Source organism: Nerophis ophidion, linkage group LG02, assembly GCF_033978795.1.
Source record: "Nerophis ophidion isolate RoL-2023_Sa linkage group LG02, RoL_Noph_v1.0, whole genome shotgun sequence".
NCBI classification, from domain to species: Eukaryota; Metazoa; Chordata; class Actinopteri; order Syngnathiformes; family Syngnathidae; genus Nerophis; species Nerophis ophidion.
Window position 1 is genome coordinate 80775480 of NC_084612.1, and position 15915 is coordinate 80791394.

The 15915-nt window shown below is 41.9% G+C and overlaps 1 protein-coding gene across 1 annotated transcript in view; it reads right to left on the reverse strand.

Annotated features, from left to right (window-relative positions):
* The window catches only part of syap1 (synapse associated protein 1), a 23734-nt gene continuing 7819 nt past the window's right edge, over window positions 1-15915 (reverse strand). The window contains exons 2-9 of the mRNA XM_061892387.1: window positions 9908-10026; window positions 5489-5555; window positions 5356-5429; window positions 5139-5278; window positions 4932-5080; window positions 4810-4859; window positions 1791-1941; window positions 1-1714 (exon numbers count right to left, since the gene is read on the reverse strand). Of these exons, the coding sequence (XP_061748371.1) occupies window positions 1584-1714; window positions 1791-1941; window positions 4810-4859; window positions 4932-5080; window positions 5139-5278; window positions 5356-5429; window positions 5489-5555; window positions 9908-10026 (881 nt within the window). The 3' untranslated portion in view covers window positions 1-1583. The remainder of the gene's footprint in view (window positions 1715-1790; window positions 1942-4809; window positions 4860-4931; window positions 5081-5138; window positions 5279-5355; window positions 5430-5488; window positions 5556-9907; window positions 10027-15915) is intronic.

A 15915-nucleotide genomic window follows, 5' to 3' on the forward strand; every position in this document is an offset into this window, starting at 1 on the left:
TCGTTTTTTAATATTGTCTTTATTTACAGGATTCAACTTACTTTACATTCGACTTTTAAAGGTTTACTGTACAAGCCAGCACAAAGGAGCAGTGGAAATATTAGTGAGACTATTTTTGTTACTGTGGCGCCCTCTGGCGTCCTTTCCCCGTCATTACCAAAGAGACTAATTCAGGAAAAACCCACAATTTGCTATCAGAAGTGATATTTTTTTCTGGGGCTTTTTTTTTTTAAACGGTATTGGATTGAAGCGGGTCACTAAAGTAAACAAAAACACAGAAAAAAACCCTGCAATCTTCGCCTCTTGGCCGAAACTTTTAACCCAAGACATCGGATACAGTATGTTGAATATTAGAGAAGCCTGTGTCAAACTGTGGTTTGCTCACAAAACCATGTCCGTGAGAGTCTTCAACTAGGTGACTTGTATGTGCTGGCGCCAGGAACTCAGAGTGGTTTGTGCGGATAAATAATTAATATCAGGGTAGCCAATGTATCTAAATTAATGGGGTGGGGGGGGCGTGAAAAAAAAAAAATGTCCCCATTGGGGGGGGGTAAGGGCGGGTGCTTGAAAAAACAAATTGAGAAAAAAAGTATGTGTTTTGATGGCGTTATCTGCAGGAAGAAGAATAAAAAAGTGCTGCAGCTTTTAGGGGAGGGGCGTAAAAAAAAAAATGTCCCCCATGGGGGCAGGGGGGGAGTGAAAAAACAAATTGAGAAATAAAAGTATGTGTTTTGATGGCGTTATCTGCAGGAAGAAGAACAAAAAAGTGCTGCAGCTTTTAGGGAGGGCGTGAAAAAATAATAATGTCCCCATGGAGGGGGGGCGTGAAAAACAATGAGAAAAAAAAGCTTGTGTTTTGATGGAGTTATCTGCAGGAAGGAGGAAAAAAAAGTGCTGCAGCTTTTAGGGGGGGCGTGAAAAAAATAATGTCCCCATGGGGGGGCGTGAAAAAACAAATTGAGAAAAAAAGCTTGTGTTTTGATGGCGTTATCTGCAGGAAGGAGGGAAAAAAAGTGCTGCAGCATTTGGGGGCGGCGTGAAAAAATAATGTCCCCATGGGGGGGCGTGAAAAACTGAGAAAAAAAGCTTTTGTTTTAATGGCGTTATCTGCAGGAAGAAGAACAAAAAAGTGGTGTGAAAAAATAATAATGTCTCCATGGGGGGGGGCGTGAAAAAACTGAGAAAAAAAGCTTGTGTTTTGATGGCGTTATCTGCAGGCAGGAAGAAGAACAAAACAGTGCTGCAGCTTTTAGGAGGGGCGTGAACAAATTATGTCCCCATGGGGGGGGGCGTGAAAAAACTAATTGAGAAAAAAAGTATGTGTTTTGATGGCGTTATCTGCAGGAAGAAGATGAAAGATATCTTGCAAGTCAATTCCCTCAACATTGTGGAGCAAGAAGAGGCTTTGACAAGACATGATGTGGTGTAATTGTTTCTTAATGCGAACAGCTGGATCTAAAATGAGTTTCATTTTGATGTATTTAGTCTCCATGGATGTATGATAAGCCCTGAAGAAGCAAAGTTTGTTTGTGGGCGAATGTTTAAAGGCCAAAAAAAAAAAAAAAAAGGTTACTTATTCACGTCTAGCGGTCGTCAGCCTGCAGCATCTCCTCGATCTCCAGGTCCCACTGGCTGTCTCTGCCGTCGGCCTCCGTCATCACCTCGTACTCCTGCAGCTCCTGCTGGAGCTCCTTCTCCCAGTCCGCGTGCTCCTCTGGGGGGGAGGAGAGGGGGAGAGAGGGTGAGGACGGCTCGAGACCAGCCGGGGTGAAAAATAACCTGGTGCTGACCGTCGGTGGGGCTGTCCGTGTTGTCCAGCACCAGCTGCTCCATCTCCTTCCTCAGGTCCTCGCGGTCGATGGCCGCCGAGTCGAACGCGTCGCTGACAAACTCGGAGACGCCGGGGCTGGTGGATATCTCCTCGTCTTCCTCGTGAGGAGGCTGAGGGACGAGCGGCACATTTTGTTTTGGTCTGCAACCTATTCTTTACAAAACATTTTCTTACTTTGCGTCACCGCCTGCAGGGCTGCATGAGTGCAGGTGTGATGTAATAATGTGTTAAAGTGTGCATGTGTGATGTAATAATGTGTTAAAGTGTGCATGTGTGATGTAATAATGTATTACAGTGTGCATGTATGATGTAATAATGTGTTAAAGTGTGCATGTGTGATGTAATAATGTGTTAAAGTGTGCATGTGTGATGTAATAATGTGTTAAAGTGTGCATGTGTGATGTAATAATGTGTTAAAGTGTGCATGTATGATGTAATAATGTGTTAAAGTGTGCATGTGTGATGTAATAATGTGTTAAAGTGTGCATGTGTGATGTAATAATGTGTTAAAGTGTGCATGTGTGATGTAATAATGTGTTAAAGTGTGCATGTGTGATGTAATAATGTGTTAAAGTGTGCATGTGTGATGTAATAATGTGTTAAAGTGTGCATGTGTGATGTAATTATGTGTTAAAGTGTGCATGTGTGATGTAATAATGTGTTAAAAGTGTGCATGTGTGATGTAATAATGTGTTAAAGTGTGCATGTGTGATGTAATAATGTGTTAAAAGTGTGCATGTGTGATGTAATAATGTGTTAAAGTGTGCATGTGTGATGTAATAATGTGTTAAAGTGTGCATGTGTGATGTAATAATGTGTTAAAAGTGTGCATGTGTGATGTAATAATGTGTTAAAGTGTGCATGTGTGATGTAATAATGTGTTACAGTGTGCATGTGTGATGTAATAATGTGTTAAAGTGTGCATGTGTGATGTAATAATGTGTTAAAAGTGTGCATGTGTGATGTAATAATGTGTTAAAGTGTGCATGTGTGATGTAATAATGTGTTAAAGTGTGCATGTGTGATGTAATAATGTGTTAAAAGTGTGCATGTGTGATGTAATGTGTTAAAGTGTGCATGTGTGATGTAATAATGTGTTACAGTGTGCATGTGTGATGTAATAATGTGTTAAAGTGTGCATGTGTGATGTAATAATGTGTTAAAGTGTGCATGTGTGATGTAATAATGTGTTAAAGTGTGCATGTATGATGTAATAATGTGTAACGGGGGCATGTATGATGTAATAATGTGTTAAAAGTGTGCATGTGTGATGTAATAATGTGTTACAGTGTGCATGTGTGATGTAATAATGTTTTAAAGTGTGCATGTGTGATGTAATAATGTGTTAAAGCGTGCATGTGTGATGTAATAATGTGTTAAAGTGTGCATGTGTGATGTAATAATGTGTTAAAGTGCGCATGTGTGATGTAATAATGTGTTACAGTGTGCATGTGTGATGTAATAATGTGTTAAAGTGTGCATGTGTGATGTAATAATGTGTTAAAGTGTGCATGTGTGATGTAATAATGTGTTAAAGTGTGCATGTGTGATGTAATAATGTGTTACAGTGTGCATGTGTGATGTAATAATGTGTTACAGTGTGCATGTGTGATGTAATAATGTGTTAAAGTGTGCATGTGTGATGTAATAATGTGTTACAATGTGCATGAATGATGTAATAATGTGCTACAGTGTGCATGTATGATGTAATAATGTGTTACCGTGTGCATGTATGATGTAATAATGTGTTACATTGTGCATGTATGATGTAATATTGTTTTAGTTTGCATGTGTGATGTAATAATGTGTTAAAGTTTGCATGTGTGATGTAATAATGTGTTACAGTGTGCATGTGTGATGTAATAATGTGTTACATTGTGCATGTATGATGTAATATTGTTTTAGTTTGCATGTGTGATGTAATAATGTGTTACAGTGTGCATGTGTGATGTAATAATGTGTTACATTGTGCATGTATGATGTAATAATGTTTTAGTGTGCATGTGTGATGTAATAATGTGTTACATTGTGCATGTATGATGTAATATTGTTTTAGTTTGCATGTGTGATGTAATAATGTGTTAAAGTTTGCATGTGTGATGTAATAATGTGTTACAGTGTGCATGTGTGATGTAATAATGTGTTACAGTGTGCATGTGTGATGTAATAATGTGTTAAAGTGTGCATGTGTGATGTAATAATGTGTTACAGTGTGCATGTGTGATGTAATAATGTGTTACAGTGTGCATGTGTGATGTAATAATGTGTTACAGTGTGCATGTGTGATGTAATAATGTGTTAAAGTGTGCATGTGTGATGTAATAATGTGTTACAATGTGCATGAATGATGTAATAATGTGCTACAGTGTGCATGTATGATGTAATAATGTGTTACCGTGTGCATGTATGATGTAATAATGTGTTACATTGTGCATGTATGATGTAATATTGTTTTAGTTTGCATGTGTGATGTAATAATGTGTTAAAGTTTGCATGTGTGATGTAATAATGTGTTACAGTGTGCATGTGTGATGTAATAATGTGTTACATTGTGCATGTATGATGTAATATTGTTTTAGTTTGCATGTGTGATGTAATAATGTGTTACAGTGTGCATGTGTGATGTAATAATGTGTTACATTGTGCATGTATGATGTAATAATGTTTTAGTGTGCATGTGTGATGTAATAATGTGTTACATTGTGCATGTATGATGTAATATTGTTTTAGTTTGCATGTGTGATGTAATAATGTGTTAAAGTTTGCATGTGTGATGTAATAATGTGTTACAGTGTGCATGTGTGATGTAATAATGTGTTACAGTGTGCATGTGTGATGTAATAATGTGTTAAAGTGTGCATGTGTGATGTAATAATGTGTTACAGTGTGCATGTGTGATGTAATAATGTGTTACAGTGTGCATGTGTGATGTAATAATGTGTTACAGTGTGCATGTGTGATGTAATAATGTGTGTTACCTTCTGCATGTCACCGATGGACACAGGTGGAGTTTTTGGCCTGACGTTGTCTGTCGGGACAGTCCAGAGCGACAAAGTGACTCACAGGCAAAAAGTGTGCCTAATAAATAGACCAATCCTACCTCTCAGGACCACGTCGTCAGGGGAGACGGCGGGCCCCCTGTCCTCGCCGTCCTTCTGCTGTTGTGCCGCCAGCGCCGTCAGCTGCGCCGACTGCTTGACCAGAGACACGCGGTAGAAGTAGTTCCTCCAGAAGACGTCCTCCTTCACGCTGTCGGAGAGAGGCGGGGTCAGCCACGCGTTCGCCAGCACTTTGCGAGTCCACTCACAGTTTGGGCACCAGGTCGAAGCGCATGCGGTTGAGGAGCTGGTCTTCCTCCAGCATGACGGCGGCCAGCGGGTACATTTGCTCCATGTCGAAGTGGAACTGGACGCCGGCCGGGGGGTCGCGCAGGAAGTTGCGCTTGTCCTGACGTGGGGAAAGAACAGCGTAGCTTCATGGGGGCTTCAGATCCAACTTGAAAGGTAATAAATGACGTCACTCACGGCGGACAGAGCCAGGATCTGCTGCTGGATGGTCTCCTCCTCGTTGTAGCCCACCCATGGAGGCACTGCTGCTTCTGGAGAAACATCGACAAATTCAACGCCGCTCTTATTCAATTTTTCTGTGGGTCTATACCTGATCTTTTGGCCTTGTTTTCCTGGACAAACTTCTCCTGCTCCTTCTGAAAGTCTCCTAAAAAGGTCTGCAAGTCAAGTAAACAACAACAAAGCATCAATGACATCATGCCATGTCCTCGTTTTTGGCAACCGGGCCGTGACACAAACTACTCAACTGCGATTTTGTCTACTTTGGTTCCTAGCTGCAGTTCCTAGAGCTGCTAGCATTCTCTTGAGTTTTAGTTGAAAGTCACTCGCAAAGTTTGCAAGTTGGTGTTTTAGGATTTGCTTTTCAACGTGTGGTTGCTTAATTGGGCTTGCTTTGGAATGTGTGGTTGCCTATATGGGCTTGTTTTTGAATGGGCGGTTGCTTATTTGGGCTTTGTTTGAACATGTTTCTTATTTGGGTTTGCTTTTAAACATGTGGTTGCTTGCGTTGGAACCTGTGTTTACTTATTTGGGCTTGCGTTTGAACGTGTGGTTGCCTATTTGGCTTGCTTTTCAACATGTGGTTGCTTATTTGGGCTTGCTTTTGAACGTGTTATTGCTTTTTTGGGCTTGCTTTTAAACGCTTGGTTGTCTATTTGGGCTTGCTTTTGAATGGGCGGTTGCTTATTTGGGCTTTGTTTGAAGATGTTTCCTATTTGGGCTTAGTTTTGAACATGTTTCTTATTTGGGTTTGCTTTTAAAGATGTGGTTGCTTGCGTTGGAACCTGTGTTTACTTATTTGGACTTGCACTTTAAACGTGTGGTTGCCTATTGGGGCTTGCTTTTCAACATGTGGTTGCTTATTTGGGCTTAGTTTTGAACGTGGTTGCTTATTTGGGCTTGCTTTGGAACCTGTGTTTACTTATTTGGGGTTGCGTTTGAATGTGTGGTTGCCTATTTGGGCTTGCTTTGGAATGCGTGGTTGCCTATTTGGGCTTGCTTTTTAACGTGTGGTTGCTTATTTGGGCTTGCTTTTGAATGTGTGGTTGCATATTTGGGTTTGCTTTTGAATGTGGGGTTGCCTATTTGGGCTTTGTTTGAACATGTTTCTTATATGGACTTAGTTTTGAACATGTTTCTTATTTTGGTGTGCTTTTAAACATGTGGTTGCTTGCATTGGAACTTTCGTTTACTTAATTGGGCTAACTTTTGAATGTGTGGTTGCCTATTTGGGCTTGCTTTTGAATGTGTGGTTGCATATTTGGGCTTGTTTTTGAATGGGCGGTTGCTTATTTGGGCTTTGTTTGAACATGTTTCTTATTTGGGCTTAGTTTTGAACATGTTGTTTCTTATTTTGGTTTGCTTTTAAACATGTGGTTGCTTGCGTTGGAACTTTTGTTTACTTAATTGGGCTAACTTTTGAATGTGTGGTTGCCTATTTGGGCTTGCTTTTGAATGTGTGGTTGCTTATTTGGGCTTGCTTTTGAATGTGTGGTTGCATATTTGGGCTTGTTTTTGAATGGGCGGTTGCTTATTTGGGCTTTGTTTGAAGATGTTTCCTATTTGGGCTTAGTTTTGAACATGTTTCTTATTTGGGTTTGCTTTTAAAGATGTGGTTGCTTGCGTTGGAACCTGTGTTTACTTATTTGGACTTGCACTTTAAACGTGTGGTTGCCTATGGGGGCTTGCTTTTCAACATGTGGTTGCTTATTTGGGCTCAGTTTTGAACGTGGTCGCTTATTGGGGCTTGCTTTTAAACGTGTGGTTGCTTATTTGGGCTTGAGTTGGAACCTGTGTTTACTTATTTGGGCTTGCTTTTGAATGTGTGGTTGCATATTTGGGCCTGTTTATGAATGGGAGGTCGCTTATTTGGGCTTTGTTTGAATATGTTTCTTATTTGGGCTTAGTTTTGAACATGTTTCTTATTTGGGTTTGCTTTTAAACATGTGGTTGCTTGTGTTGGAACCTTTGTTTACTTATTTGGGCTTGCGTTTGAACGTGTGGTTGCCTATTTGGGCTTGCTTTTGAATGTGTGGTTGCATATTTGGGCTTGCTTTTGAATGTGTGGTTGCATATTTGGGCTTGTTTTTGAATGGGAGGTCGCTTATTTAGGCTTTGTTTGAACATGTTTCTTATTTGGGCTTAGTTTTGAACATGTTTCTTATTTCTTATATGGGGCGGTTTAGCACGGTTGGTAGAGCGGCCGTGCCAGCAACTTGAGGGTTGCAGGTTCGATTCCCGCTTCTGCCAACCTAGTCACTGCCGTTGTGTCCTTGAGCAAGACACTTTACCCACCTGCTTCCAGTGCCACCCACACTGGTTTGAATGTAACTTAGATATTGGGTTTCACTATGTAAAGCGCTTTGAGTCACTTGAGAAAAAGCGCTATATAAATATAATTCACTAATTCACATTTGGGTTTGCTTTTAAACATGTGGTTGCTTGCGTTGGAACCTTTGTTTACTTATTTGGGCTTGCGTTTGAACATGTGGTTGCCTATTTGGGCTTGCTTTTCAACATGTGGTTGATTATTTGGGCTTGCTTTTAAACGTGTTATTGCTTTTTTGGGCTTGCTTTTAAACGCTTGGTTGCCTAGTTGGGCTTGCTTTGGAATGCGTGGTTGCCTTTTGGGGCTTTGTTTGAACATGTGGTTGCCTGTTTGCATTTCCTTTTGTATGTGTGATTGCTTATTTTGTGGTTTTGTTTTAAACATGTTTCTTATTTGGGTTTGCTTTTAAATGTGTGGTTGCTTATTTGGGTTTGTGTTGGAACCTGTGTTTACTTATTTGGGCTTGCGCTTGATTGTGTGGTTGCCTATTTGGGCTTGCTTTTCAACGTGTTATTGCTTTTTTGGGCTTGCTCTTATATGCTTGATTGCCTATTTGGGCTTGATTTGTAATGTGTGGTTGCTTATTTGGGCTTACTTTTGAATGTGTGGTTGCTTATTTGGGCTTGCTTTTGAATGGGTGGTTGCTTATTTGGGCTTTGTTTGAACATGTGGTTGCCTATTTGCATTTGTTTTTGAATGTGTTGTTGCTTATTTGGGCTAACTTTTGAACATGTTGCTTATTTGGGTTTGCTTTTGAACGAATGGTTGCTTATTTGGGCAAAATTTTGAACATGTTTCTTATTTGGGCTTGCTTTTGAATGCGTGGTTGCTAATTTGGGCTTCGTTTTAAACGTGTGGTTGCTTATTTGGGCTTGCTTTTGAATGTGTAGTTGCTTATTGCGGCTTGCTTTTAAACGTGTGGTTGCTTATTTGGGCTTGCGTTGGAACCTGTGTTTACTTGGGCTTGCGTTTCAACGTGTGGTTGCCTATTTGGGCTTGCTTTTCAACATGTGGTTGTTTATTAGGGCTTGCTTTTCAACATGTGATTGCTTATTTGGGCTTGCTTTTGAATGTGTTATTGCTTTTTTGGGCTTGCTTTTAAACGCTTGGTTGCCTATTTGGGCTTACTTTTGAATGGGTGGTTGCTAATTTGGGCTTTGTTTGAACATGCGGTTGCCTATTTGCATTTGCTTTTGAATGTGTAATTGCTTATTTGGGCTCGCTTTTGAAACTGTGGTTGCCTATTTGGGCTTGCTTTTGAACGTGTTATTGCTTTTTTGAGCTTGCTTTCAAATGCTTGGTTTCCTATTTGGGCATGGTTTTGAACGTGTGGTTGCCAATTTGGGCTTGCTTTTAAACGCTTGGTTGTCTATTTGGGGTTGCTTTTGAACGTGTTATTGCTTTTTTGGGCTTGCTTTTAAACGCTCGGTTGTCTATTTGGGCTAGCTTTTGAATGTGTGGTTGCTTATTTGGGTTTGCTTTTAAGCATGTGGTTTAATTGATTGATTCAAATTTGCATTAGTAGATTGCACAGTACAGTACATATTCCGTACAATTGATTACTAAATGTTAACACCCAAATACATTTTTGAACTTGTTTAAGTCGGGGTCTATGTTAATCAATTCATGGTTGCATATTTTTTTGTCGGCTGGTTATTTGGTTAAAGTTTACTCCTTATACAATTGTAGCATTATATCCCCAAATCTTAAATCCCTAAAATAGCTCTTTGAGAAATGTTGTTCTTAAACAATTTACTCACGCATTTGTTGACAAAGTGGTGACCTTTGCCCCGTCCTTGTTTTTGAATGACTGAACATTTCATGGTAGCTGCTTTTATACCCAATCAAGGCACCCACCTGTTCCCAATTAGCCTGTTCACCTGTGGGATGTTCCAAATAAGTGTTTGATGAGCATTCCTCAACTATCTCAGTCCTTTTTGCCACTTGTGCCAACTTTTGTGAAACATGTTGCAGGCATCAAATTCCAAATGAGCTTATATTTGCAAAAAATGAAGTTTTCCAGTTCGAACGTTAAATATCTGGTCTTTGCAGCCTATTTAATTGAATATAAGTTTAAAGGATTTGCAAATCATTGTATTCTCTTATTTACCATTTACACAACGTGACAACTTCACTGCATTTCATTATTATGTACATACTGTTGTTGTGAAGACAACACACCTTGTCGATGATGCCGTCGATCTTGCCCTCTTCCACGCTCTTTTTGATGGTCTGCGAGGTCTCCGCCACCGAGTCGGTGATCTTCTTGGTCACGCTGGACGCAAAGCTGAAAATGTAGTCTTGAAGAAAGGAAGGAAGAAGGCTTAATCGCTGCATTTATACTCATTGCACGTTCGCCACAATGCAATCGTATCGGGCAAATACATTGTCAAGAACTCCACGCCTCAATTCAATTAAACGCAAAGTTGCTGAATATTTAAAAAAACCAACAACGTTGTGGCTGTAGGCAACCTCCTGATGTACTGATTTGTTTTTTTTTTTTTAATTAGGGAAGAGTAGATTTTGAGATCGACAGGCGGACGCTGTATCGATATTTTTTGTTTTCATATATTTTGTGTAGGAGAACAAACATGACACAAACTTTCCTGTTAGAAATGCCACTGTGTATGTTATACATGCTTCACTGATGAGAGGATTTGCCAAGCAGCGTTTTGTCCTCCTAATTTCAGCGATCCTTGAATTCATCGTAGTTTGTTTACATGTACAAATTTATCTGATGCTGCTGCCACAGAAAGACGTGTTTTCTGCCACTCCTTTGTCTCATTTTGTCCACCAAACGTTTTGTACTGTGCGTGAATGCACAAACGTGTGCTTTGTTGATGTTATTGACTTGTTGGAGTGCTAATCCGGCATATTTGAGCAATCTTTGACCACAAGCTAATCGATTCCTACATGCTATGTAGGCGAGGTGTATCAATCAATGTTTACTTATATAGCCCTAAATCACTAGCGTCTCAAAGGGCTGCACAAACCACTATGACATCCTCGGTAGGCCCACATAAGGGCAAGGAAAACTCACACCCAGTGGGACATCGGTGACAATAATGACCCAGTGGGACGTCGGTGACAATAATGACTATGAGAACCTTGGAGAGGAGGAAAGCAATGGATGTTGAGCGGGTCTAACATGATACTGTGAAAGTTCGATCCACAATGGATCCAACACAGTCGCGAGAGTCCAGTCCAAAGCGGATCCAACACAGCAGCGAGAGTCCCGTTCACAGCGGAGCCAGCAGGAAACCATCCCAAACGGAGGCGGATCAGCAGCGCAGAGATGTCCCCAGCCGATACACAGGCGAGCAGTACATGGCCACCGGATCGGACCGGACCCCCTCCACAAAGGAGAGTGGGACATAGAAGAAAAAGAAAAGAAACGGCAGATCAACTGGTCTAAAAAGGGAGTCTTTTTTTGGTCTCATTTTGTCCACCAAACGTTTTGTACTGTGCGTGAATGCACAAACGTGTGCTTTGTTGATGTTATTGACTTGTTGGAGTGCTAATCCGCCATATTTGATCAATCTTTGACCACAAGCTAATCGATTCCTACATGCTATGTAGGCGAGGTGTGTGTACATATTGCATCATTATGCCTCCTTTGTAGGTATATTTGAGCTGCTAATTACCGTAAAGGAGCTGAGCCGCAAGGCAAAAGCTCTCAATTTACCGCTCGATCTACGTTCTCATCCTCACCTATGGTCATGAGCTTTGGGTTATGACCGAAAGGACAAGATCACGGGTACAAGCGGCCAAAATGAGCTTCCTCTACCCTTAGAGATAGGGTGAGAATTTCTGACATCCGGGATGAGCTCAAAGAAAAGCTGCTGCTCCTCCACATGGAGAGGAGCCAGATGAGGTGGCCCGGGCATCTAGTCAGGATGCCACCCGAGCGCCTCCCTATGGAGGTGTTTCGGGCAAGTCCGACCGGTAGGAGGCCACGGGGAAGACCCAGGACACGTTGGGAAGACTATGTCTCCTGGCTGGCCTTGGAACGCCTCGGGATCCCCCAAGAAAAGCTGGACGAAGTGGCTGGGGAGACAGAAGTCTGGGCTTCCCTGCTTAGGCTGCTGCCCCCGCGACCCCACCTCGGATAAGCGGAGGAAGATGGATGGATGGATTATGTGAAGTATCATGAGTCGTCTGCATGTACTTTAAAATTTGTATGACCCGCTGCCCGGATCATATTTTAATTTAGATTTTGGAGTATTTTTGTGTTTTCTGTCACGTGTAGACGAGGTCTCCCGGAATGCAAGACGGACGGCTCCGGACCAAGGCGTGAGGTAGGAAATGATTGATTTATCGTAAATCATAAAAGTCACACGACAAACAAAAACGGATGCGTGCAGGTTGCAGTTTTTTTTTTTCATGTTTTTCCATATTAAATTCAGTTTCCAAAAAAAAAAAGATAACACGAGGCGCTGTGGCTTAGCCTAGCATATAAAATAAAATAAATCACAACATCATTCGAGTCTAAGGCTAAACACTTAGCACAGAAAACAAACAAGACTTAGATAGACAAAACACTTGGCAAAAACTCGATACTGGGCAGAAAACTCACGTCGACAGATTGCATGCGGCAAACACAATGAAGGCAGAACAAGTGATAACAAAGTTGAGTGAAGTGAATTATTTTTATATAGCACTTTTCTCTAGTGACTCAAAGCGCTTTACATGGCTATACCGCTCTACCAACCGAGCGGTATAGCTATGGGATGGACATAGGAAGCCATTTATGCACTGATTCTCAAACCCACTACTTCTGTTGGGTTCTTCACGATATCACAGACTATACACACAATCCCTTTATGTTATTCATGATATCACAGACTATACACACAATCCCTTTATGTTATTCATGATATCACAGACTATACACACAATCCCTTTATGTTATTCATGATATCACAGACTATACACACAATCCCTTTATGTTATTCATGATATCACAGACTATACACACAATCCCTTTATGTCCTTTAGGCCATGGATTCATCACAATATGAATACATGGCGGTATAGCTCGGTCGGTAGAACGGCCGTGTCAGCAACTTGAGGGTTGCAGGTTCGATCCCCGCTTCCGCCATCCTAGTCACTGCCGTTGTGTCCTTGGGCAAGACACTTCACCCACCTGCTCCCAGTGTCACCCACACTGCTTTAATTGTAACTTAGATATTGGGTTTCACTATGTAAAGCGCTTTGAGTCACTAGAGAAAAGCGCTATATAAATATAATTCACTTCACTTAAGTTACATTTAAACCAGTGTGGGTGGCACTGGGAGCAGGTGGGTAAAGTGTCTTGCCCAAGGACACGACGACAGTGACTAGGATGGCGGAAGCGGGAATCGAACCTGCAACCCTCAAGTTGCTGACACGGCCACTCTACCGACCGAGCTATGCCTACCGTTAGGTAGGCTTAAATAGAGTCTCTGATGAGTAACAGGTGGGCGTGCAAGGCAGGTGGAAATCAAGTAACCATGGTAACCAACTGAGAAGTGCACACACTGGAACCGAATGAGTCCAACACAAACAGAAAACACAAAAGGACTCAAAAATCTAAATCTAAATATGATCCGGGCAGCGGGTCATAACAAACATGTTGCTTTCATTATTAGGAAATGACAGCGCCTGCTTCCAATTCTAGTATATTTTTTATTAAATAATTATCATTATTAGGAAATAGCACTTGCTTCCAATTTTAGCAAATATTTATCCTAACATCGAATATTTATCCTGACTCCCCGCTTATCATTCCACAAACTTCCCCAAAACCGACAGCAGGGGAGCAAGCACACTGGGCTACGGCTACACCAGGGGTGCCCACACTTTTTCTGCAGGCGAGCTACTTTTCAATTGACCAACTCGAGGGGATCTATCTCATTTATATATATCATTTATATTTATTTATTTATGAAAGAGACATTTTTGTCAACAAGTTAAATGTGTTTAATGATAATACAAGCATGTGTAACACATATAGATGTCTTTCTTTCACGAAGACAAGAATATAAGTTGGTGTATTACCTGATTCTGATGACTTGCATTGATTGGAATCAGACAGTAATGATGTTAACGCCCACATTTTCAAATGGAGGAGAAAAAAAGTTGTCCTTTCTGTACAATACCACATGAAAGTGCTTGGTTTTTGGCATCTAATTCATCCAGCTTCCATACACTTTACAAGAAAAACATTGGCGGCAAATTCCGTAGCTTGCTTGATTGACATTCACGGCACCCGAGGGTCTTGTGAGATGACGCTGGCTGCTGCCAGTTCATTATTATGAAAAAATGACAGAGAGGAAGGCGAGAAACACTTTTTATTTCAACAGACTTCCGCGCCGTCCCTTCCGTCAAAACTCTAAAGGCCGACTGCACATTTCCTATCTTCACAATAAAAGCCCTGCTTCATGCTGCCTGCGCTAACAAAATAAGAGTCTCGGAAAGCTGGCGTGCACAAGTGATGTGCACGCCAGCTTTCTGAGGGATCGCTTGTGCACGCCGGTTTTCCGAGACTCTGTATTTAGTTAGCGCAGGCAGCATGAAGCAGGGCTTTTATTGTGAAGATAGGAAATGTGCAGTCGGCCTTTAGAGTTTTGACGGAAGGTACGGCGCAAGAGTCTGTTGAAATAAAAAGTGTTTCTCGCCTTCCTCTCGGTCATATTTTAATAATAATGATCTCACAAGACCCTCCGGTACCGTGAATGTCATTTAAGTGACGTCTTGGTGAAGATTGATGATCACTCATTTTTAGGTCTATTTTTTTTAAAAGCCTGGCTGGAGATCGACTGACACACCCCCCGCGGTCGACTGGTAGCTCGCGATCGACGTAATGGGCACTCCTGGGCTACACGGTAATACAGGACTCTTATCGTTCTGTTCCCCGGTGCGGCTTTTTAGGACACTCTGATCGCTGTTTAGCCTTTAGTAAGGACTGTAAAGAGACGATCAAAAGGCTTCAAAGCAGCAGGTCCTGGCCTGCTTTACTGGTTCTGATGGAAGGGTCTTTGAAGATGCATCAAAAAGTCATGACGAACTCACTGACACTGCGACATCATACATCAATGTCTACTGTGGACTCGCACGTGTTCTTGGGATCTAAGATCTCACAAGACCTGAAGTGGACCTCCCACGTAGACAGAAATAAGGCACAACAAAAGGAGCGGCTAATTACCGTAAATTCTGGGTTACTTTTTACCTACGCTTTGAACCCTGCGGCTTATCAATCAATCAATCAATGTTTACTTATATAGCCCTAAATCACTAGTGTCTCAAAGGGCTGCACAAACCACTACGACATCCTCGGTAGGCCCACATAAGGGCAAGGAAAACTCACACCCAGTGGGACGTCGGTGACAATGATGACTATGAGAACCTTGGAGAGGAGGAAAGCAATGGATGTCGAGCGGGTTCAACATGATACTGTGAAAGTTCAATCCATAATGGATCCAACACAGTCGCGAAAGTCCAGTCCAAAGCGGATCCAACAGAGCAGCGAGTGTCCCGTTCACAGCGGGGCCAGCAGGAAACCATCCCAAGCGGAGGCGGATCAGCAGCGCAGAGATGTCCCCAGCCGATACACAGGCAAGCAGTACATGGCCACCGGATCGGACTGGACCCCCTCCACAAGGCTTACAAACAGTTGCTTTGCTGACGGTTAAAAAAATGCCAAAAACAAACAAGCAAAACCACTGAATAGGTGTGTTCAACCCGGATTAAAAGTGCCGTCCGGTCTAGCCGTTTATAGCGTTTCTACTCGTATGGATTCTTCATTCATCACTGCGAGCAATGTTTGGATTTCTTACAATATAACTAAAACAATCACAATACGAAGGTCCTGAATAGTCCCGGGGTTCAATCCCGGGCTCGGGATCTTTCTGTGTGGAGTTTGCATGTTCTCCCCGTGACTGCGTGGGTTCCCTCCGGGTTCTCCGGCTTCCTCCCATTTCCAAAGACATGCACCTGGGGATAGTTTGATTGGCGACACTAAATTGGCCCTAGTGTGTGAATGTGAGTGTGGAGTTGTCTATCTGTGAGGAGGTGGCGACTTGTCCAGGGTGTACCCCGCCTTCCGCCCGAATGCAGCTGAGATAGGCTCCAGCACACCACCCGACCTCAAAAGGGACAATTTGTAGAAAATGGACTTACTAAACCATCCCATGTCTGATGAGTGAAAA